Source organism: Xiphophorus couchianus, chromosome 12 (assembly GCF_001444195.1).
Source record: "Xiphophorus couchianus chromosome 12, X_couchianus-1.0, whole genome shotgun sequence".
NCBI lineage: Eukaryota > Metazoa > Chordata > Actinopteri > Cyprinodontiformes > Poeciliidae > Xiphophorus > Xiphophorus couchianus.
Genome location: NC_040239.1, coordinates 24,843,586 through 24,869,723, shown reverse-complemented (window position 1 = coordinate 24,869,723; position 26,138 = coordinate 24,843,586). Strand labels below are relative to the sequence as shown.

At 39.2% G+C, this 26,138-nt stretch overlaps 1 protein-coding gene across 2 annotated transcripts in view; it reads left to right on the top strand.

The window, feature by feature from the left end:
• The window catches only part of slc15a4 (solute carrier family 15 member 4), a 53,536-nt gene that overhangs the window by 25,162 nt on the left and 2,236 nt on the right, over positions 1-26,138 (top strand). The window contains exon 9 of one of the 2 annotated variants that reach the window (XM_028034906.1): positions 7,647-9,128. The exons of the other annotated variant lie outside the window; for it this stretch is intronic. Coding sequence (XP_027890707.1) covers positions 7,647-7,798 — 152 coding nt within the window. The 3' untranslated portion in view covers positions 7,799-9,128. Of the gene's footprint in view, positions 1-7,646; positions 9,129-26,138 lie in introns of those variants that run through there. 2 annotated transcript variants of the gene reach the window in all.

The following is a 26,138-nucleotide window of genomic DNA, read 5'->3' as shown; positions in this document are numbered from 1 at the left end:
TATAGGTGGAATTATGCATTTAAAAAAAACCTGACCTCATGGACATTTTTTATGGTCTTTTTTTTTTTTTTAAATTGTAGTCATTTTTAAAGACAGACGTGATAAGATAGAGTCACAGATTTGAACTCTTAGCTTACCAAATCCCACCAGTTGCAGGGTAGGTTTGACTTTTAATGGCTCCTCATTGGAAACGAGGCTTACCTGCATTAATTTAGTTGTTTGCTAACGCTTATTGTCTGTTGAAAAGCTCATATGATCTGTGTACACTTGTTTCACCGCGGCTCAGCCGAGAGCGTCTCCCCGACAAACATAAACAGCTGCTTTGCTGTTTTCTTTCACAGGTGTCTGCCAGGCCCTCATGTTTGTTTGTCTCTGTGCTCGTAAATTGTAGGTTCAGCTCGTACTCTGCATCCCCCAGAATACATGCAGCCCTGTATTTTATTGTATTTCCCTAACATATTCAGTGCAGTGACTTCTAAGGACAGCTTATTTTCCATATTACACAGCAGTATGTGCTGCAAGGGAAATGAACAAAAGGAGACTAAAGTGGCGGAGGGAAGATGTGGGTGAAGGTGTGCATCTTAATCCTGAATGTGTTGGGGAGAGAAATCTATTATCGAATTATTTGTAAGCAATGAGGGATTGGTTAATAAGAAGCTAAATATTTAGGATTTTATTAATGGACATGTTTTTCTGACTTGGAGAGAGATTTTCATTCTTTTTGCATATTTTTTTTCTATGTCGGGTATAATAAAGCAAATCAAAACTCCGAGCCTTATATCAGAGTTATAGTGATACTAGTGATCCTTGTTAACCTGCTGAGATTTTATTCACATCAATGTACCTGTGCGTGAAGCTTTTCCTCAGGTAGAAGGGCAAAGAAGACTCTTATTCGTAGTTCTTCAAGCTTTTCAAAATGTAATCTGAACTTTGGCTGTATTTTTTTTCTTCTGTTTTTGAACAAATGTTCTGTTTTTTTCTGTGCATTGACCCATGAAAGCATAATTTGTGGTGTATCCAAACAGCACACAGCAAATGTTGAGGTATGTCTACACAGTAGCTGAATTCATGTCTTTAGGAAATGGACAAACATCCTGATGCAAAACCTAAGAGATGCATCATCATTCAACTGAACATCAAACACTTTTTTAGCTTGTAGCTCTTTAAAATGTTACCTTGTTGGTGCTGTAATGCTATTTATATTTTTCATGCATTCAAGTAAATGGAAAAATTATGTATCTGCGACTGCCTGCTGGTAACAAAATATCTAAGGTTTTATTGAAAATGGGTTGCTGTTATGTCTAGACACGACATTGGTTCATTTTTTGAGTTTAGGGGCCCTTTTATGCTGCAACTGGGATGGAATGGCTTTATCAAACATTATAGGCTTTACAAATGATCCGATACTGTACTAAAAATGACTGCATGCGGATTGAATTAAAAAAAAAAAAGTCTCCAAAGTAAAATTTTGAAAGGCATTCATAACCTCTGTAAAAATGCTGCTATAAACCTTTAAAAGATTTGAAAAAGCCTATGAAGAAAGTGGGGGAATAAAACAGTCTTCATAGTGGTGCATAAAGTATATTTGTGCTGCAACATCTGCTTTCAACCTTTAAACCCATATTCAACCCTTGACCTCTTTCTTCTTGCTGAATAGTCATCCACCCCGTTCTGTTATTTCTTTTCTGTTTCTCCACGGCACCTATTCTTGTCGAAACAGTGTGCCACCATTTTATTTTCATAAGTCAATCAGAGATTAACCTTTACTCTCAACACAGAATGATCCTTCATACAACAGGAGGCTTTGTGTCTGTGGGAAACGGGTTTGCATTCTAATTTGCCTCCCTTTTGTTGGAAGTATCATTCACTCAAAGTGGAGGGTTTTTGTGAACGTCTACGGTCACAAGACAGGAAGTGCCCTTTTCCTTGGCCAGTTTCCAAGTCTTGACTGATGTTATATCAGATGTCTGGGACGTGTTCAGATATTCACCGTGGGCTGACATTCGCACGTCCTATTGGGTCACACTCAACAAAATGTCAGGGTTTTAATGGAGGTTTTAATGTCAGATCTGACAATTTTAATATCAAGACTTACTCCTCCTAAAGGGACCGTATGAAAACAGAATTTTTCTTGTCTCCTTATAAGACGTCTTAGAGGTTACAGAGCGCACGTAAATATTTTTAGCATGTGGCCAGTTTTGAAACTTTACCATCAATAATAATGATCCAGAGCTTGTGGATGACTGAGGAAAATAGCCATGTTTATAGCTGAAACAAACATGCATTGATCCCCCATAATCTCATTCTAGGACAGAGAAAAGCATCAAGATATTGAGTTGTTGTATTGAAGCTCTGATCCATTGATCTATTGTCAAACATTAAATTGGTATTGACCATCTGGCTAACATTGTCGGCACAAAGTCACTCTCAGGTAAATTGACCCAAAAGTTTATAAAAGTCAGATATTTGGTAGCTGACCCTCTTTGTTGCTGCATTTGGTTTAATCACAAGCTTGTTATTTTCTAAACTCCACAAATGTCAGCAGAACCTCTGAGCACCTGTGGAAATCGTATTTCTTTGACTCTTTTTTTGTGTGCGTTTGTTGGTTTTCCTGCTAGGGACTTGGTTTTAACGTGGCTGTCAAATATTTATGGCCTTCATTATAGTTTTCTGCAGTATGTCCTCTATTGGTATTTTACTGGTTTAATTAGTCTTCAATAATTTTTGAGTGCATTTAGCAGTCAAGTGGGCCCTGGGGTTTGGACAGTGTAAGGAGGAAATGCACCAGGTTTAGTCTGGGAGAAAACTGCGACAAGAAACTTGGAAAACTGAAATCTTACAGACGTTTCAGAAGTTCTGCTAACACCTTTGGTGCTTTTCGGCTGCTTTTCTATCTGTGAGTTCATGTCAAACTCAGCTAAATAAAATCGACTTTTAATTGAACTAAAAAAATGTTAATTTTAACATTTTAATTTCCAATGTTAATAGTTAACAAATAGTTGTTTTCAAACTATCAAACAAAAGTGCTGTGCTTATGGGCTGCCTTGTGTGTAGAACTGTGAACAACAGTTTTTTGATAGAATAATATTTACAACCTTTCCTATGCCATCTCACAAGATTGAAACATACAGACAGAGGGATCTTTGAATATTAATCTTTGCATGATTATCTAGAAAAATCATGCACCAATTTTTATTTTTTTTTTATTTGGTAAAATATTCTTGTATATTTTGTCTTGCTAACTCAGACCAAGGTAATGCATTTTTAGGTTTAGGTTCCAAAAGGGGAGTTTTCTCTGTTCCAATTACACCTACTGGCTATTAAACATTTGCAGCATCCAGTGAGAATTCAGTGGCAGCTTCATGTAAAACTTCCTTAGGACAAACAACCTTCTCTTTATGAGGTGTTGATATGTGAGGATAAAATTGAACTCTAACTGCTTGCATAATTTTTGATAAAATCTAAAGCAGTTTCTTAAGAACAATTCTTCTGATTTCATTTTTAAAAAACAACAAAATGCTCAAATATTGCAAATTAGCTTAGTAGATAAAAGTTAAAGTGTATCACATTTGGTAATATTTCACACAAGTTCTTACACAAAACAAAAATGTTTCTGTGTTTCGAAGGTTTATGATGCCATGCACTCTAACAGGGCTCCAAAGGCCTTTGGAAGAGACACAGGCCCGCAGCATCACAGATCCTCCACCATAGATAGCATCTCTTGCCTTCTGTCTATGAGCAAACCCAGCTGTTTGTTGTAGAAAAGCTTAATATTGTCTGACCAAAGCAACGCTACATGTTCATGTTTGTGATGGCGGGATTGGCTCACAGATGGCGATCACTGATTGTTATGGAGACATTGTGAGCAGAAGATGCTAAAATTCTCCAACACTGAGCCTTTGGAGATTTTGTTTTAGCCTCCCTTAGCATCCTACCTTTTGTGTGTGGTGACAAAATAAGCCTGGGTCGTCATCTTTTGTTTTTGTTTTCTGTATTATGTCAGATTTATTTTCTAAGAATTACAGAACGTTATTGATTATTAATTAGATGTTCCTAAACAGTAATCAGTTTCAAAAAGTAAAGCATCATTTTTTTTTTCAAGGTACTTAATATGTTGTTTTTAGTCTTACTCATTCATGCCGTCCTTATTTATCTGCAGAGCAAAAGGAGTTTGTCTTTGCTATAAAAAGATTATAAACAACTCCAGTTGGTTCTTCAGCCTGCATACTTGATTCTGTTGTTATTGCTTACTTTTTCTTAAAGCACAGCGCTTCAGTAAACTAACTGCAGCAGCATTTGTTTTCCTATCTGTTAAAGAAAAATTGACTAGAGGAAAAACAACCATTCTCAGTAAATGTGCATTGTCTTATCCTCCATGAATTATTCAAGCTCTGCTTTGGTTTTTGATCTGTTTCTGTGGACTTAAACCTTTGATGGATTAGCATGACAGCAGAGTAGGTGAAAGCTGCAGCAGGGGTCAGAGTGTATGTCAGTTCTTTCTTTTTTTTTTGGTCTGACTTGCCAATGATTTCATTTATGCTCTGGCAGGATTTCAGAGTCATCAGCCAGCTCTCTGTTCCTTGATCAAAGCTTTCACACTATAGAGATGCCTCAGTGCACAAAGCATTGACAGAGAATCACTCCATTTCTAATTATCTCCAAGAACATGCAGACAACAGAGAGAGGGGAGGGAGGAACATCTGTAAGCTTGATAAGCGTGGTGACATTATGGTGTGTGATCTGCTTCACCAATCCTAACAGATCATGCAAAGCAGTCAGACGCTTGGTTAAATTGACTGACACCTTCTCTTTGATCAGTCAAATGTGCCCTGTTGAGTCATTTACAAGAACATTCTGCCTTTACAAGCCCGAGTCTAATGCAATAGTTTAGGAGTGTTTGGTTTAAAATGTACACATTTAGTCATTGCTGTAACAATAAGGGTGTTTTCACACCTGGTAGTCCAACAGACCCGGTTCAATTGGGGACCAAAATTGCAACAGTTGCCACATTTTCAGCTGGTGTGGTTTGCTTTCATAGTGCACTAAGTCAAATTATCCAAACTAATTGAAAGTCCTGCTTACCCCCTGACCTGTGGGAGCACTGCATGAAGAACTACTCAAGGAAGCGACATAAAAACCTCGGAAGAAGACATGAATGTGACTTCTATCTTCACAAAATGTTTACAAAAGATTTTTTAGCGGTTGCTGGATCCCGTTTTTGACTTTGGTAAAGACATGACCCATTTCTCCCTCTAGTGTTAGATTCTTGCAACTGTTTTGGTTATTTTGACCCAGAATGCTTTGCAATATAGGTTGCTTCCTGCATTTGGAGCGGTCTCAGGCTCTCTCGCATCCACGTATACATATGAACCACTCCAGAGTTTTAGTTTATAGGCTGACCAGAGTTTGCTTTCTTGGTTCATATCAGAGTTCATTCACACCTCCTGTTGTGTTTCTAGACCAACAGACCAGATTAACATGGGAAAACCGGTGCTGATGTAAATGCACCCCAAGTCTAGAAAGGTAGATTTCCATGTGTATTTAGAAAGACTTTTCTGCATTAAATTCAATTCAAATAAACTATCATTTCCAAAATAATTCTGAAAGGCATGAATACATCTTTATACACTGCATTGTATATGTTAGGGAAATACAATAAATACACATTAAAGTAAATGAAACATCTGTAACCAGCACAGTCAAATGAAACATAGACTATTGCTGATATTAATTACATAACACATAAAGCTCTAACAACTCTGTCACATTAATGTACATCTGTCTCTCAGACAGATATACACGTTAAATGTAGTATATAAAGTGTGGTAAACCAGTCTTTGCTGACTCTTGAGATAGAAGTTATAGAACTTTATATAGTAGGAAATCTTTGTTCTTCAGTTCGTTAAACTCATTTTGACATCTGAAGACAGTAGGACAGATGCTGATAATTCAGCAGCCTCGCATTAGACTGTTACGTAACTAAAGAGATACCATTTTAAATATCTGCCTCCTTTACTTATATTTAATTGCCTTCATTTTGCATCATATAGGTTCAGTCGTCTCCGTTTCAGTTCTTTCTGTTTGCCATTAATCCAGGCCCTCACAGCGCTCCCTGTCATCGTCCTTGGGCTTGTTAACATCCTGCGTCATTTTTCTTTATTTGAACAGCGTACAGATGGTTGTAATATGCTAATTGTGCTACTAGATGTGACTAAATACGACACACTAAAATCTCCAAGGCTTCAGGACTAGTAAGAAAAACACAAACGGCAAGAAAAAACAAATTCCAGTGCAATCTGTCCTGTTACTGATGAAGAATCTTTGACTATAAGCCCAGTCCTGAGCTGTAAGGCTGGTAACCTTTAGGCTTCCAGGTGGCTCAAGTACATAGAATGAGTGTTGAGAATTGCCTTCATATCTAATCAAAGTCAAACCTACTTTTCTGTCTCCAGCTTTTTATTTGCTGTGATAACCCTCTTTGCGACGTTAATAGGAGCTTTCTGAAGAAGAGGCTTCATGTCTTGAGCGACAGCTATCTTGCGTTTGTTGGCTGCACCGCACCGCAAATGACTTTTTGGAAACAAAGACGTGATTTTAGGCTGCACAGTAAAAAGTCTAATCTCCTCTCCTCTGCATAAGGCTCTATTTGCAATAAAGACGATTCCCTTAATACAGAGCATCATCTCATCCCGTCAGCTGCAACGTCAATTGGTCTGCCTCGCATGGTCAAGGGGACAAAAGCCGCTCCAAGACCAATCCAATTGTCTCCAGTGAAGACAATTGTATTGCTGTCAGCCTAAAACCCCCAGAGTCAAAAACGGTATTTGTTTAGAATATTTCTCCTGAGCATTGCAGGCTGAATCAGGGCGACGGGTTCAGGAAACATTAGGACACTTAGCAGCTGCTGGCTGAAAGCTACAAAGCCAACAGGAAGAAGTCAATGGGGAATCTGAGCCATTAATGTTATTTTTACATTTTATGCGCACATATCTTCTCTGTGAGATCAACAATTTTTCCTTATCTGTAGCGTCTGCTTTTGCCGTCCTCCCTATGTACGAGTAGTATTTCGATGAACTGTCAGTTTTATTCTCTTTCTATTTTTTTTGATCTATCTCATCCCAGTCCCATGAGGAAACAAACAGCCCTTTAAAACGAATGAAAGACTGTGTGACTCAGATCACAGCTGAGCTCCATGTTGCTCGTGCTATTGTTTTTTTATTCTTCTGTCTCACATCATCAATAGAGCCTTCCTGTATCAGCGCTGAAGTGCGGGGTCAATTGTCTTCATTTTCAGAAGGTTTAAAAGTGACGAGATGAGCTCCTCTCATCTTCTTCCCTCGCTCATCCTTCAGCTTCCGTTGGATCTTGATTCCTGACAGAATCGTGTTTTCCCTGACGCTCTCACATCAAGCCTGCTCTTTTTGTTGTCTCTTAACACACATCAGCTTGCCACGTGCGTCAGCATTTTACCTTTTTGTCTTGGAATTTCTTTAAATGTGCGACAGCACTTGACACTTTGGTTGTACAAATTAGGTCTTTTTGTTTTTGTTTGTGTGTGAGTGATTTTGCCTTTTGTCATTATGCGTCTCCAGAATGCCAACTCGATTGTCCCTCCAAGCTAATTTCCCTCGTGTTGTCTCCTGCAGGCAACATCAACGGCTGCTCCCTGCACTACTACTTCTTTCTCCTGGCGGGCATCCAGGGTCTCACCTTGCTCGTCTTCCTCATTGTTTCTGTCAAGTATGACAAGCAGAGGAGCAGAGTAGGAAGTCAGCGCCAGAGATACTCCTCCTCTTGACCTCGGCACCCATAACACCAGCCTTCACCTGTCACAATGCCAAAAGATCCTGTCCAATCAGTATTTACTTATGATCCTATAGCGCTCTGGGTTGTTATTATTATTATATCACAACTATACACTTATTTATGCTTATTGTAGCTCTTTTGATTTGGTGTTTCTGTCACCTTTCTTGTACAGTGGTCGTTTTACCTTGACTGAATGGGCTTTCAGGTGCCACAGACAGAACAGGAGTCCTGTGACTCATTTCTGCTGATCTCCCCTTTTGCTACGTGTTTATTCCTGTTGCCTTTTTTTTTTTTTTTTAATTTGCACTTAACTTGAGTAATGGTGCCATAAAATGTGATATTTTCATGTTTTCTAATATAATAAGAAAACTGACTTGTTTTTATGTGTTGAGTTTTACTTCATCCCTATAAAATGACATTTTATATCTTATATCTCAGTCTTTACAATGACTTGATACTTTTACTAATTAGGCTTTTGATTCCGTCATAATTCTTTGCTTAATATTTTTAATCCATCTTTTATTTTTTTTTTTATTTTACGAATCCTGCTATGCAATCTAATATTAAAAGCAGAAAATCTTCAACATTTGTGTGCCACCGCCTGTGAATACACTGCACACATAAAATGACAAGAAAGCCATACTATTAAGTCCACTGTAACTCTTCCAATAACACAGTTAATGTCTAATTACAGCTCATCATGTTACAAAATTAACTGTTAGAGTAACTAGCGCACAAAAGCACAGACTTTAAAAATCATTTCATTACTTAGTAAGTCACAGATCCCATTGTTTTTGTTTTTAAGGAATTTTCTGTTTTTGCTGTATTTGTGAGGCTGTGATGCTTTTAAGTTTGATACTGTTGTATAAGGGTGTGTGTGTGCGCGTGTGTGTGTGTGTTTTGAAATGTCAGATTAAGTAGAGAACGAGCTATTGTAACGAGTTTTATTATGAGGACACTCAGGGCTTTAGAAATCATGTGAAGTACTGAAGTAATACTCCAGGAAATATACCACTGCCTTTGGGAGCTCACAGCTGTTTACTGTCAGTGTAAGTAAAGACGCAGTAAACATAAAGCAAGAGGTTCACTTCCTCTTCCTGATTGTATGAAATGCCTGTTGGATGGATTTTCGTTTGTGTTCATTTGCCATATGAATCTAAATCATCGCTGTCTTGTTTAACTGTATTTTGTCATAGTGCCTTTTTCATCTCATTATTTTTAAGACTGACTATACTTACTGTAACTTTACCCTTTGAAAATGCTTCAAGATTGGAATAGTGTTTTGTGTTTCTATTTATGCTCAATAAAGTCTATTCCATGGATGCATGGTTTTGTCCATCCTTTACCTACTACAAATGCATTTTTCAGGTCTGGGAAAACTATGGAAAAATATGTTTTTCTATAGATTATTTCCAATTCCATTGTCTAAATGTTGCATCTATCTATTGATTAATCTGCCCCTTATACCTTCCTCCATATAGTCATCCACCCATCTATAAATACATCATTATTCCTTAAATTCATGTAGCTTTTAGAACATAAAAGTCTGACAGAGCTAATATATGACTTTTCTTTTACCACTGTGCTCTTTTTTCTTCTTTTTTTTTTTTAAATATATGTATATATTTATGTTTCTGCTCTGCCAAGCCTGTGCTGCCTTAATGCAAGCTTTATAGCCACTGGGTACAGTGGCGCAAAAAGTGGGTATGCAGGGTATGCAACGCATAGGAGCGCTGCACTAGAGGGGGCGCCAAAACCCCGTCTCGAAAAATGTTTTTTTCTTGTTGGCATTTTCTATAATTAACAGAATGAAATGATCAATAACAGGGGAACAGCACTGATTAGGCGCCCCTCTGCTCCTCCCATGCAGGTGGCTGTGCACGCGCCCCTAAGAGTACGCAGGCGCGTTTTTTTTTTTTATTTTAGACTACCACTCGTAGTGCACTTGACAAAATGGAGCGGCAGAAAAAAAAGCTGTCCGGGGCGCAAAACAGAAAAAGGAAAAGGGAGAAGGATAAAGATGTTGGCGGGATGAAAAAAAGCCTTTCAATGTGGTTGAAAGATATTAGGTAAGTACCGTCAGTGTATTAGCAGGACAGGAGGGCTGTAAATAATCAAGTTAGCTAAAGCTAGCAGCTAGCCTAATACGGAATCGTCCCATATTTGGCTGTTAAAAGTTGCCTCCCCTATTAAACCATTAAGGGACGCGATTTGTTTTGTATTTCTATGAATATCTGATACATAAACCTGTCACAGACACATAACCGCGCACTAAGTAAGAATGACCGAAATAAAACTCAGGAAATATTAACACAGGAAAGCTAAAGCTGCTGTGGCGGCAGTGCCCAGCTATGGTCCAACACTTAGCCCTCCTGGGTGCATTTTTTTCACTCATATATATTATGGATTCTTTAATTAAAGATGAGTTGTTCAAGTTCATGCGTGTATCAGACAAATTAGTCATCAGAGTCACTAAAGCCCTTAAACTCAAAAAGGTTGGTGACCTATTTTACCAACCTTTTTGGCAGGGGGACACTTGAGTTTAAATGTCTTATTCAATACCACTACAGTGGTGTTGTGATGTATCTGATAAGTCAGATCAGATGTAATGTCCAATCAGTAACGGTTATCCAACAAGGAGATGATTTAAATTAAAGTTTAATTTCTATTGTAGTTTGACTGCTGTATGTTTTAAGCCTATTTAACACAAAATTGATGTCATTCAGCTGTGATGGTGGAGAGAAAGAAGAGAAGATGATGAAAGAGGAAGAATCAGGACAGACAGGGGAAGGCAACAGGTTGGTCTAATGCAGGTGGAAGTGAGGGAGCAACTAGTCCATCTCAAGCACAAATTTTTAAACATTATTTTTAAAAACGGTAAGATCTGTAATTTTTACAACTAATAATGCTTTTTTGACCACATGACTTAGTGGAGAACACCACAGACAAGGGATGAAGGAGACAGACATGAGGTCAGTGATAGAGGAGACAAGTGATGAGATCAGGTAGGCATTAGGAAAGCAACAAAAACCTATATACCATGATGGTTTGAGTTTCTGATGACCATCTTTGATCGTGTTCTTTTTTGGGGAAAATTAGTGCAGGCAGTCATGGTGAGTCAACCACGAGAAAAGAGAATGAGAAACAGAAAGGTGCAGATGAGGGAGAGGAAGAGCAGAGAGGACTAGATGATGAAGAGAGAGAGAAGCACAGAGCTGCGGAGGAGAGAGCCGAGACAAGGCTTTATTCAGAAGAACCATCTGAATGGCCTTTACCACACAAAATGGGGGACACATTTAGGCAGTACATGGTTGTAAATGGCCCACAGAAAGTTTCTGATGGTCCATATCCAAGATCAGAGAAGAATAAGAGGTGTTTTTCCAAAGCATACTGTTTTCGTTTACTGTCTAATGGAGAGAAAGTTGAATGAGATTGGTTACTGTATTCTAAAAATACTAACAGAGTCTATTGTTTTGCATGTAAGCTTTTTGGTGAAGCTAAAGTTCTTGACACATGCCTTGTGGAGGGGTATAATAACTGGCGATGTCTTTCAAAAACACTGAAGCACCATGAAACCAGTAGTTCTCACATAAATGCTTATCTGACGTGGAAAGAAATGGCATTTCGCTTACGCCTAGGTAAAACTATTGATAGTGAACTGCAGAAAACCATGGCAGCTGAAAAAGCACACTGGAGAAGTGTGTTGACTAGAGTTATCGACTGCATACTTTTCCTTGCAGAGAGAAACTTGCCACTAAGGGGGAAAAATTCTCAGTTAGGAAATCCTAAAAATGGAAATTTTCTGGGAATCCTTGAGCTCATAGCGCGATATGATGTAACACTGGCAGAGCATCTTAGAAAGGCTGTCTCCAAACAAACCACTGGATATCTGACATGGTGCACTCAGAATGAATTTTTAGATTCAATATCAGAGTGTGTTTTGAGTAAAATATCTGCCAAGATCAAGTCCTCTAAGTACTTTGCAGTGGAACTGGACTGCACACCTGATATTTCAAAGCAAGAGCAGGCCTCAGTCATCATTCGATATATGGGGGGGCGCCGAAGATATGTTCGCATCCACCACAAAAATATGGAGTTGCGCCCCTGACTGGGTATTACTGAAGAATTTATATTCCACTTTATTTTTCAATTTGTATATTAAAGATGTTTATTCCTACATTAAACAGTGTTGCTTGCACAGTCATTATCGGCATCAGGAATCAATAATGGAGTAAGAGCACATTCAGGCCCCGCATTTTAAATGCAGACTGGATGGTGATACTGTTCTTTAATCATGGCATGTGCCTTCAAAGTCTGTTTTCATGATTAGGGCTGTGGTTTGTATGTCCTAAGGCAAGCTCAAAGTACTGTAGAGTGCCTTAATTATTTATATTACAAAAAAGCACAGCCTATAGCAGGCGGTAAGGAAAAAGGTTGTTAACACAGAGGTGTAATGCTGGGTTTTGTATTCCCTGTTGGGTAAAGTCAGCATATTACTTCTTAGTTTCATCAGACACAGGCTGAAATCAACGTCATTGTGGATCATTTTTTTAACGCTGAAACCTCCCAGCCACCAGGCTCGGAGACAGCCGTTTCCTGTTTAATTTGGTCCGAGAGCCAAACAGCCACGGCTCAGCAGACAGCTTGATGTTTGAAAACTCAACACAATATCTGCAGGTCATAATTCTCGTGCGGGGGCTCGCCTCTCATGTTGAGAAGAATTTCTGACACACCTAATCCTTACTCAGGCAGAATTGCACAGCACTGGGAATTGGATATGTAGTTTATGGGCCAGAATATAAGAAAGAAGAAAAAAAATCCCACAAATTTCCTGGGAGAAGATACATTGTCTAAGTTCTTTTGTGTAAAACATGCATACTTATGAGAAAAGTCCACCGTATTTGGTGTTTATTTGAAGAAATAATCCCATATTATTCCATGAATATATATCCGCTCACCCTGGATATGTATTCAGTTAAAATACATATTTTAACTCAATATGTATTTTAACTGAAATTACATATTCAGTTAAAATATGTAACTGAATATGTGTCTTGAAAGGTGTATCATCTTAGCTACTACCATTAAATGCCAAAAACAATGTGCTCAGTCAGATGATAGTACTACACTTTTATGAAGTGTTGTAACTATCAAAGTCCAGTGTTTAGTACTGTCAGGATATGAGCAAAGGAGTTTTTAACAGACTCTGAGCATAAGACATTTTTAGCATGCAAATAAGCAATAGAAAACTCATAGAAATATGTTTACCTCATTCTGCCCTACAGACAAGGCAATGTTCAACTATTGTTGGAAATGTGTTGGAACAAATGCTTTGCGAAAAAGATGATGTAATATTTTTTTTTAAGTTAAAGCTCACCTTATTACATCACCTTTTTTTAAAAGAATCTCAAAAGTTTTTTATTGTTAAGATTAGCTAGACTGTTTGGTTTATCCCTCTAGTTCATTATGACTTGCCAATATTGCTATATTACAATCTTGCAGCGGAACATAAAGGTTAAATATAGAGTGGAGAAAAGCTAGTACTGAACACATTGGTGTTTTTCTGAGTTTAAATATTTGTAATGGGGTCACTGACATAAGATTCACACCAGATGTCAGTAGTAACTCAAGTAACCCAAGCAATCCACACAATACAAAGAATTTTTTTCCCCAAAATGTAGTTGAGTTGAAAGTTCTGCAAGTCCTTTTAATAATACTCTCTGATATTCAGTTTTCACATACTTTAAAAAAAAACTACAAATCAGATGATTTGTAGTTTTACTTTCTTTCTCTGAAACTACATAAAGGTTTCTTTGGCTGTGTGTTTGTGACTATCGCCTCTCTTGACAATAATGGAAACATTGAATGTGTTGTGGACATTGTGGTTTAGCATATTAGTTGTTTTCATGGGAAAAACAGATTTTTTTTAAGGTCTTTTAGAGTCACTCTTTGAGTGCTCCTTGGTTCTTCAAAAACTTTTGATTATTGTTTTGACATTTCTGTCAGAAATCTTATGAGAGTGACAAGATGTTATTTTCGCTTTCGACTCCCAACACTGCTCACTAGGAATGCTCCGATCAGGTTTTTTGCTGCCAATTCCGATACCGATCACCCATGAGGCCGATCTCTGCCGATCACCGATCTTTGCCAATCACCTGAATTGGTGGTTGATTTTTTGCGTTAGTTACAAATGATACTATGTTACCTGGCAAAATTAAAAAATTATCTGGTAATAAATTCACTTAACGTAAACATGCAGCATGCTTGCAGGCACAATACAGCAGCTACTCAGTTAAAAGGACAACTGAAAAACCTGCAACCAGTTGAACAACATTTAACAGCAAGGTTCTCTAAATTATGCACGAGTCAAATAAATCTCACAACACTTATTATATCAAATAATGTCTAGTAAAAGAGGGAAACATTCATTCAAAGTCAAATGCAGAGTGTATCAAAATAAACAATCCCGAGTTACTAAATCATAACTTCCTGATGGCATGGCTAGCTGATTAATGCTGGTTCTGATTGGCTGGTTCTTACATAGTTGAGTAATTCTGCAGAACACAGGGAGGAGGCAGAGGAGATCGATTATTATTTATTTATTTTTTCATAAATTATCTCTCATGTTTGGACATAGCGAAAGTTTTAACATGTGAATTTTTAGTTGTTATTGTTGTTTACGTTACATGCTGCAGCTTTAAGCAGTGCGAGAGTTCACTGCGGGTGGAGGTTGAGCGGCGTTATGTCTGTGAAATATTACTACCAGTAGCGAATAGCGGCAGTTCAACAGCGAGAGCAGAACCAGCGTCTTACACCGCCAGCTCGAAGTCTTTTAATTATTTTTCTGGTTATTTGTTTAGCTTTCTGACCGTGATGCTAATCTGGGTGAGTGTTGGTAGTTGTGCTGCTTTACCTGCTATCTGGCCGCTCCAGATGTCCTTTTGTTCCTGCAGTGAGCTTTGATATAGCCAAACTCCATCAAGTACTGTACTTGTTTTTTAAATGCCATATTAGATGCGCGCTTGCGCAGCGTAAAGGGAAGAGGAGATCAGCTGCACAAGCAGGTTGCGAAGTGAGATAAATGTGATCAGTTTTGGTGATCACCGATCATACACTTTTTCACTGAGATCGGCCGATTATGATCGGTGGCCGATTGATCGGCACACCTCTAATGCTTACTGGAACATTCAGAAGTTTAGAAACATAATCAACTAATAGTCTTTCTGATGAGAAACGTTTTCATAGGATACAGCAAAAAGAAAAAAATGTCTCCCTTTTCTTTCTTACTTTTTCTTTTACATTTTTTGGTACCTAGATTTCCCTTTCTTGGGGAACGACATCACCTTTTGCTCCATCCAGGCCCTGTGGGTGTTGGGATGGGACCTCAGGAAACATCCATTGTTCCATTGTGACAATAACTCATTACATATTTAAAACATGCAATGCAAAAAAAACCCAACTTTTTGTTTCAGGCTTTTTTGACTCTCTGCCTGCGAGGAACCCTAGTAAGCAGAACCCCAGCTACTCATCTCCCTCCTGCAGCTCAGCTCTCTACAAGATTGCTGAATCAACAGAGAACTGAAAGATAAGCAGTAAAGTCAATGAGGTAACAAAGGAATATGATAATAAATGGCTAGCAAAAGGTCTTTCTTGCATTGGTTAATCTTTAATCTTCATGACACCAGAACACGGGGACAATGGTGCTTCATGTTGTGGTTCCATGAAAAAACCACTGCGCTCCCAAAAGAGCATCTCTGCAGTTTGGTAAAATCTGTTTCCCTGCATGGATGAGATCAAGTCTACTTGGATTAAATAATAAATGTTACATCTGGGACAGGAGGAAAGTGCTGCTTTCCAGAATAACAACCTTCTGCCTCTTGTGGAACACGCCAAACAGCGCTTTTTACCACCAAGTTGATCTGTTCATGAATTAAACCTGAGGTCAGTAGCAACAAGCATTCTTTCTTCTCAGAAAGAGATTGTCATAAGATCTGAGGCAAGCTGACCATATGTCAAAACGCAGCAACAGTATATGAATGGAACATTTTTAATAATAGTCTAATGAGGTGATTAAAAAATAATAATTACAACACAACCTTTTACATTTGAATATTTCAATAAAACACCGTTGTTAGGTTTATTCTTCAAATAAACCCTGAAATGATCACAAGGACACAAAAACTTGTCTTTTGCTAAGGGGAGAAGCATGTCAGACTTAGCTGCAGGCCCGGAGGCAAGGGAGGGCATTGCCTGCTCACAGTCAGCTGTGCCACCCCTGGCCTGGATGCTGTTTGTTGTTTTTACCTTACAGTGGCCAACTCTCTGTTATTCCTATATCGATTTGATACAGTAGTGGGCTTCTGCACTTCCCATATCTGTGCTTTCTGTCCCGTTTTTTCAGCAGTTAAAACTGTTTAATCGTTGTTTACACGTAGTAACCTGTTTTTCCGAGCCGCCTTTAAACGCAACATGAGCGCTAAGACGTTCGCGCTGGGTTTCCATGTGTGCAGCAGCCAAGGAGACCAGCTGCTGTGCAGAGCTAATCAGGTGTGTGTTAGAATAATGGCAGCAAACCAGCAAAACGCAAAGAGCTTTTCACAGTTTTCTCCCCAAACTAACTGACTGAGTTGAGTAATGCTGTTGGACACAAATGTTAGCTAAAAGATGACTAGCTAATACTAATACACAATGGTGGAGAAAGTACTCCAGTACTTGTGCTTCGGAAGCAAAAAGCCTGAACCGTAATCTCCCCGCTACTTGGTCTCTGACACTAACGACACTGAACACACATAATATATTTGAAAATAAGTACAATAAGGTAAAGACATTGTCCGTTAGAATGTGTCTGTGAATGTATAACAAGGCAAACATCTTAAAATCTTTCTCCAGCTTACTTGTTGGAGCTTTGGCTCGTTGTACATCATTAATTGTTACCTTGGGCAACCCCTGCAAGCGCCTAGTGTAAAATGCCATTTTCAATAGACCGGAAGCGACCAGGCCGCTTTTCCCCACGGAAGCTGACTTGCAAAGAGCCCATAGGATACTGATGTTGTCTATGTTCAAAAGTGGGTAGTACTTGTTACATTCACTTGAGTAACTTTTTTTTGGAAAAAAAGGTACTTAGAATAGTTTTACTGCACAGTACCTTTTTGTTTTACTTGAGTAATATTATTATTGCTACATAGATTCATTTTTGTATATACTGTGTATATATATATATATATATATTTACTAGGATGCCAAGTGCAGTCACATGCTACAACCAGAATATCGGCATTTTCTGGATTTTTTTCCCTTCTTACCATGCTCTGTGTATTTATGCTGTACAGATGTATAAATATCTATTTTTCTTTTATAAAGAAGCCTTTTATGGAGCTTATTTATTCCCTCATTCTGGAAAAAGATTAAACTGGTGTGAACAGAGCTGTGTTTAGATTTTGTTTGTAGCGACGGGGAAACTGGAGCTGTGGTGGTGGAGTGGAAGAAGGGAAGGCAGAGGAACTCCAGCCATGACGGCTAGAGCTGCCCGACGCTCACACTCTGCCTCCTGCAGCAGCTCCACCAACCCCAGGGAACTGAGATGGGAGGACCAGCCCTCCAGAACCCAGATCAGTCTTATGGCGATCCTGAGGCATCTGATGGAGAAATAGGGCTTCGCCACAGTCTCCACGTAACCCTTTATAGTAGACGTTAATTCATTCCAGCATGCAGGGTCCATGTTGTTGCTCTTTCTTCTTTTGCGTACCTCACCGTAGTCACTTGTGGTCGGGTCCTTCTGTCATGATTTAGGGTGGTGAAGGTGGTGAGGCAGATGCAGTGGACCCAGGTTGTAGAATGAAATGATGATTTAATGATAAATAAAGCACACAATCCAGGCAGCACAGCAGAGCAGAAGGCTAAGCCCTTACAGAAAAATACCATGAAATTCACACGTAGTTCCCATGTTCCACACGTGGTTCCCATTTTCCACATGTGATAAAGTATTTTGTTCATATTCACATGTGCACAACATAAGATCAGATTTGTTTTCAATGTAAAGATCTGGTGATTATACTGAATATGTAATAAAAATCTCATTAATTTTACATGTAAAAATCACATCTGAAAATCCTGTACCACATAAAAAATGCACATGTGAATCACAAATTCTCATGTTTACGTGTGATTTTGGAATACTTTGTGGTAAAAACATGTGTATCACATGGGATACACATAAACTAAGGTGAAATAAATGTTAAGTTATGCCAGAGGCATAAAATTTTACTTTAAGACAAAGCAACACTTATGTGTTAATAGAAATATTTGATAATAATGTAAAGTATATAGTTAACTAAAATAATAACCAACTGGTGTGAAATAAAAGTTTAAGATGCTTTCTAAAATAAAATAATACAAAATAAAGGGTTTAAAGCTCTGCTAAATCTGAGCTACATATTCAAATCCCGTGTTACTTCAAAGATCTCGTGAGATGTTTTCAAGCCCAACCCCCCTGTAGAAGATTCTTCATTTGGCACCGTTGGACGGTCGAGGACAGTTAATAAAAAAGTCACAGACTGACATCTTGTTTCCTGTGCATCTATCTGGGCTTGTGTTGAAACAGATCAGCAGCTTATTGTTTTCAACTTTGAGCTGTCTTTCAAATCTGTCTGTACATGAACAGAAACCATTTTCTCCCTGTTTTGTTTCGGTTCTGAGATCACTGTGTCCAGCATGCTTTCCTTGAATTTAACATTTAGCTTTTCGTAAAGCTGGAGCTGTGAAAAGCAGCGTTCATAATTTTTTTCTGCCAGATTTCTTTTTTCAATTTCTTCAAAGAGAGCTGCCTTGGTTTCCCACAATTCTTGGAGCCGAACCTGGATGCCGTCTGGTTCGGGCAAAGTGACTGACTCTTTTTCAGTGAAATAGGTCACAAAACCTCTTATCTTCTAAGGGAGCCACCTAGTCACCTTCTCTTGCTCGCATTTCAATATCAGCAAAAAATATTATATCCAATTCAGGTTCTGACTCAGGAGACGTTTTCCAAAATGTGTACTTGCGTGAAGGTGCCTGATGACCTAGTTTTTCTGGCAGAGAACTTCCATCATTTTCCAGATTGTCTGTGAAAAAAGTCAGATCCACCTCAGCGCCTGGCTCAGGGAAGGTTTTCCACAGCAATGGTGACTTCTTTACACCCTTGCTCTTAAATTGCAGTTTCTTCCCTGTCTCCTGTGTTTTGGATTTGGATTCATTGTCAGTGGTCAGCTGTGGAGCAGAGGTCGTACAAGACCCCTTTTCTAAGAACACTGCCTCAACATCATGTTTTCCTGACACAGACTTTTCAACAATTTTAGCGGAAGATTTTGCAGTCATGGAAACTGATGTCGCTCGGAAATTTTCTTTTGGGGTCTTGACCTGACACTGGGTAGGTTGGATTGTCTCTGGTTTGTGCACATTCTCCTGTGATTCAACGGTGGATTGTTTTTTGGTGACCATTGGAGTGAATTCTGGGTAAATCGTTGGACTTATTGGGCCTAGGTCATACACCTAATTTCCATAGGTTAGAAATTCATTCCCATTCTTCCATATTGCTGGTGTCTTCTTGACACGCGTGTGCTTCGATTGCTGTTTCTTTCCTGTCTCCTGAGGTTTAGAGGTGGAATCGGTCACCATTGAAGCACCTTGCTTTTCGGTATAGAAGTCAGAAATCTCTACATTAAGTCGAGCGTGTAAGTCCAACCAGGTCTTATATGGAATCATCTTTTTCTTCCTCTTAGGTTTAGCTGGCTGTTTCTCCCCTTGTTCATCCACCGTCTCGTGAGTTTTAAACATTTATTCTTTCTCAGTGATCTCTGAACCGTCCTGGATTTCAGGGTTTTGAGGAAAGCGATGCTTGTTGTCCTCAAACCATAAGTTGAATGGCACCTTCTTCTTTTTGTTTTGCATGGCCCTCGGCGGCTCAACTTCTCTCACGATACTCATGTCGGATGTTTCAATTTCATTGATGGGCTGCTTTGACAGCATTCTCCAAGTCTTCACAGTTAGGAAACTTATTTTGATCTGCGAAATTAGATCTGCAGCAGGTTTAGCTTCCTTCCTCACAAAGTCCAGTCTGATTGTCTATTCACAATAGCACTTTTTAGAAACTACATCTCAAGAGAAAACATTTTGACTATAAAGGCCCATAAAGCTTGAAGTTGAGAAGTTGTTTGAAGAGAAATTAGGCATGTGTTTGTAATATTATTTTAAACATTAAAAAAAATCAGACTTCAGTTGTTGTTTTTTTGTTTGTTTTTTGCCATCTGGTGTTTATAAGCAATATGAATCACCTTAAACCCGTTGCTAGGCAACATTCAAACAGGACAACCATTTCCTATACTCTTTTGTGTTTAGTTCTCTTCTGTGTGTTCTCTCTGTGCACAGACACAAAAAATCAGCAAGTCAGATTTTTTACAGATCGGCCAAAAAAAATTGCAATTGGTGCACAGCTGCTTTTTTTTTTTTTTTTTTTTAAATAGCAATTTTTCTGTAGAACGGCTGATAACTAATCATTGTGAAGACCATTGCTAGAAACAAAATAGTTATTAAAGAAGTACTTGAACATCTTGAATAGGGCTGTTGTAAATGAATATTATAGTAATCAGTTATTCTTCTGATTAATCGAGTAATCGGATAAAAAAAAAATTTTAAATAAAATATTGGTAAATCTGGCATAACACCTGTGCTACTATCGGATTTCAATATCAGTCCAGTTTTTCATTTTTGGGCGTCCCTAACAGTTACTGTTCTGTAGTTTATAAAACTAACCTGTAATAATAATAGCTCACTTTCCAAGTTAACACTCAGACACTCGTCTGCCAGCCATGTAGCGCCACAACGATTTCCGCCACCCGTTTTGTTGAGACCGGGGTAAAATGTATTGTCCGTAAAAATGTATAAAATGTAAAATGTATTGTCCGTAAAGCTACACTTACACTGTAAACGTCAACTACTCAGGCGCCCGCCGTGTTCAGTCTGACCGCTCACCTGTATAAATACTCCTGCAGCTGCTCTTCTCACTGTTCGCTTTGAACCAGCAGCTTCCGGAGGAGAAAAGCTGCCAGGCATTCCGCCAGGATGCCTGTTGGTCCCCCAAAAACGATGAGAACCCGGGCATGATCATCGATCAATAAAATCCCCATGGGTCGAACTTGGACGTCATGCCGCAAACACTTAGCTTTCGTCAACAACTCAGGCGGAAGTCAGAGCTCCGCGCAACGCAATTAATGTTCCGGCCGGAACAAAGGCGCTAAATAATAAAACATAAATGAACGAAGCAGGTACATTTTCCTCCAGAAATTGTAATAATCGAGGTACTTGAACCATTCGAGGAATTGTTTCAGCCCTAAATATGTCTACATATTTGACAGAACATTCCTAAAGAAGAAAAACTGGACAGTGTTGTTTATTCATCCTATATGTATTGTATTTATTTATTTATAGCATCGTTAAAAATAACGACATGCAAAGCAAAAATACAGCCCCGGTGAATGGAGGATGAACACAGCCTGGATATGAATGTACTCACCACTTGGAAGTAGGCTTTCAAAACGCAATCTGAAGAGGAGATATTTCTGATTTTTTTTGTAAACCTTTTCCGATGCTTTAAAATTAACATCCATATTTTTGACAGCTCCCTCCTTCTTGCTCGGGCCGAACCACGATCGCTCCACCGCCTCTGACTCCGCAAGCACCAGATCAGACACAGCTCCAGTCTGGCGGACCGTAGAGCCGCTGTTAGCCAGGCTAATGTTTTGAGAAGCGGAGAGGGACGATGGTTCTGTTCCATGTAAAATCTGAGTTTTAAAAAATCCTGTTAGCTTGAATATTTTCTTCATCACCTCACTGTCGCGTTTTTTTTTTTTTTGTTCCTGCGCTCCACTGTCATACTTTCTGTTGTCCTCCATCGTGAGAAATGACTCCCTGATGCTCCTCCCCGTTGCTAAAGACACGTCAAAGTTGGACCAATAACAATCAAGCATTCATGATGGACGTTTGCCAGAACAAATCAGACAGTTTTACAACAACTCCGTTAAAATCCTGGTAGCCAGTGATACAATTAAGGCATCCTGACCTTATTCATTCACAAAAATACAAAGCATCATCCGGGGCCCCCAAAGCTCCGGGGCCCTGGGCTGCAGCCCCGGTAAGCCCATGCTAAAATCCGGGCTTGCCAATACATTGTTAACAAACTTAAGGTGGGTAGTACCTGTTATATTAATTTGAGTAACTTTTTTTTATTTTTAAAAAAGGTACTTATAAGAGTCGTTTTACTGCACTCTACCTTTTTATTTTACTTGAGTAATATTATTGTTGCTAAATAGATTCATGTTGTGGCAGTCCTGCCCCCCAGGTCAACTCTCCATCTGGGGGCATCAGCAAAAATAAGCCCCCTGTTAAACTCGTCTGGATCCGGGCCTGCTAAGCTGCAAGTTAACTCCAACAGGCCAACTCCAACGGGGGTTTGCAGGCCTTCAATGTTTATTCACTTCTAATAGGCGTGTCGTCATAGTGATTTTTCAACGGCACAGGCAAGTATAGGAAAATGTATTCCATATACGGCAACTCTTTAAGTCAGCTAAGGTTTACAGAAACCTAAGCTGTAGACAGCTGTGAAAGCGTCTGCATATTGTCTGGAAACATCTTTAACAGGAACTCACATCTTGCAGAAGTATAAAAACAGCAGTTACATCAGTAAATAAATGGTAAAAAAGTATCAATTCCTTCAATTGATGTATTGTTTTAGCATTGTATACGTTTATGTATTATCTAATTAATGTCTTTGCCCAGTTGTGTGCCAAAGCCTTTCTTAGGACCAGACAGTAGGTATAGCCAAATCTACAGAAAGTTAAGCTGCTTTATTTTAATTGTATCACAGTGTCTTACCTGTGTAATGAGCAGCTCACAGATGCCCTCCAAGATGTTGCTCTAGTAAATGGAGGATTACAAAGTGTCATCACATGTTAATTAAGATAAGCTAATGAACACGTCATGTTAAAGAAAATGGCCAATTAGGCAAATTGGCTAATCGCCTGCGTTTCCACGGGCCTTTTTTTTAGGATCTCAGGGCTGTCTTTGACAGAGATTTCAAGCCTCGGAGAGACATGCAGCATAATTCAGAGCTGACGTGTTTCCAACGCTTCGCTCTTTGCACAGGGTTAAAGCTGCAGAGATGATAACGTATGTAGCGCCTCGCTCACTGGCTCCTGTTCTGGAGAATTCGTTCTTGTCACGAATGACTGGCTGTTTTCTGCAGGACTGAGCACAGCAGCTAGTTGAGATTGTTCGCTCAGACAGATCATCTGTGAAATAAGCAACCGTAAAGCGCTTCAGCGGCATACATCAGTCTGGATTTATGGCAACAATTCAGGAATATCACACACAAGCCCTCGCAGTAGGTTGGAGGCTTTTATTTGTACGAAATGTGGCATGACTGCAGTAAAACAGTGCAAGTATCAAGATAAATCTTTAACAGCGAAAATGAGGAATGCTTTTGCTTCCAGGTGTAGCTTGGTAAGCCTCAGACTTTCTGTTCTCCCGATGACAGAAAAAGCCTCTCAGAAAGCTGCTGATTGTTTTTTTATTCTTTTGTTTTTTTTAACCACTGTGTGCATTGAGCCCGACTTGTTCTGAACAGAACGCCTGACTAACATCACATTTAGGGTCCAGACAATGTTGTTAAGGGGCCTGACTGTTGGGGGCAGTTTTGGAGTTTTGAGCGATTTAGTTCATCTTGACCTTTGTAGGTTTTGAGCAGAAGTCGTCTGATGGTCAGCAGAAAAGAAAACGAAGCTAAGCATGAAAAGAAAATGTTAGATTCTGTCAAGATAAAGCATAAACCCTTTTTAGTCTTTTCAAAAAAAATAACCGCTGTTACACTGACGTTTCCAAATTACTATCACAATCAGTCACACTGCAATTTGTTTTATTTTTAAACATTTGAAACGTAAAATCAAAAACGTTTTGTGCCTTTAATTTGTTTTTTGACTATATTTTAGAGCGCACTCTGAAAATACCAATGCATCTAAATATATTTTATAGCCCATTACATAACATTTCAATATTAAAATCAATTTTTTTAATTTTTGGTTTTGAGCAACTTCATTTTTTTTGGCTTTCATTAGCTGCAAGCCACCATTCTAAAATGAACAGGGAAAAAAACTCTTGAAACGTATCACCATGCATGTTTTTAAGTGAGTTAACGTTTTATTTTAATCAAGGAAATCAGTGCAGTTTTACACAATGTTCTATGCTCCTGCATGTCTTCAGGCGAGGGATGGAATGTACTCTGAACATATTTGTTACGTGTGTCTGGCATACTGTCCCAGTGGGAGATTGTGCACCAGGACACACAGACTTTGCAAAGGGGTGTTCGTACGAACAATGCTGTGTTTAGTTCCCAGTGGAACAAGCTGTAAAACTGATCGCGTCGTGGCGTCCTTGTCAGCTTCTGCTCATTTGCTCCTCTCCAAAAACGAGCACGCGAGGGCTCAGTTGTTCCGAAACCAGCGCGGGCTTACATTTAATACGAATGCAAGGAGGCAACATAAATCACGCGGCGAATAATTATTTGGAAATTGCAAATCCAGGCTTGGCACTTCAGGACCACAGGGAGCAGAGTCAACCATTAGCACAAGTTTGTTGGTCTCACATCATCAATTTAATTAAAAATCCATTTAAGATGAAAGCCTGGGGAGAGTTCTTTTCTTTTCGTTTAAAGGAAGTCGAGACGTCGAGGCTGACAACACGAGATTCCTGAGTTTCCGTGCCACAAGACGGGTAGCGAATAGTCAATGTGCGTGCTGTGCAAGTCCTAGCAGGTGTGAGCACATCTAAAACCGGGGCCCAGGCAGGACGGAAACGGTGGGTCGGACGGCTCAGTTCCTAACTGAAGAATCGGAGGTCCCTGACAAATGGTCATATGATCACAGAAAGACCTGCAGAGGTGCTTAAATTGCAACACCCCCTCCCACCCACCTCTCTGCCATATGGTCCATAAATCATGCCCCTGGTGCTGACTGTTGAAATCCTTCCCATATGCACAAACTCCCAGCACATGCTGCACATGGACAGCAAAAAAAGAAGACATTCAGGTCGAAGGAGAAACAACTTGTGCTACATAACATCTAGGAAATTTTTCTAAACAACTTTTTATCTTTTGAAATGAACACCAAACCAGTTCTTTTCATTTCTTGGACCCTGGACTAATACAGAACTGTGATATTAAATATAATGGATGGAGTGGCTTGGAGAGGAAGGCAAAGGGTCAATTAATAATGCATCACACTCATTATGTGTGACAAAAACAACAGTTACCAAACTGTTTTGAACATGATCAGTACCTCTGTGGAAAGATTGGGATGAGTGTGTCTGTACTTTGTCTAGGTCCTTGGTGCTGACTGGAGAAGCCCGGTTGCTGCATTCGTAGCTTACCCCTGTTGCTGTACACACTCATCTGCGTGGCTCGGTTACCTGGGTATTGGAAGGGAGGCTGAAAGCAGACTAAGACTTTTTAATGCTTTACTTGTGAGCTCTCATATCAGATGAAACTTTGCACATCAGTATGTCACAGCGCTGCCCGGTGAAGAGAAACACGCACACGTCCAAATTGTGCATGTAGGCAGGATTCTGGTAACTTGAAGGACAGAGAATAGTTCAGGCTGCAGTTGAAATGGAGGTAATTGTGAAAGAGTAACTCTGGCATTGTGTTTAACGGTGACAAAAAAGGACCACAAGGAAGAAATGTATAGTTGATTAATTTAAAATATAAATATAAAACACCGCTAGTGCCTCATGAGAAGTGACCCTGAGCTTCAGCGTGATCAGATCAGAGGTTGCTGAAAAATGCCTCGCATGTTTGATTCCTTCTGGCTTAGAGGAGAGAGGCATTTGGTTTAAATTATTCAAAATGTCCGGCGCCAGATTGCACGTTACTCTATAAAGATCAACTGCAACCCTGATTGCTGCCGATAAACTGAATGAAATACCGATGCTGTTTCCTCCTTTCCTCTGTGGCTGAAACCCACAATGGAGGTGCAGAAACCTCCTGTATTTACAGGGAAATTCCACAGCCTGTTAAGTAGCAACCTTGTGCATATGTGACATAGTGGCAATAACATGATAGGATGTTAAATAGCAGGGGGAAAGCAGTTTTAAGTTATTATTTTCATTGAAACAAGGTTTGTCAGATTTGACACAATCCACAGCTGTTCAATCAATGAGATCCTGGAGGCTGCAGAACAAAGGTCTCAACATCGACATAAAATATTTAATCTTTTCTTTGTACTCATTTTCTCTCATGTTATGAATATTTCTAC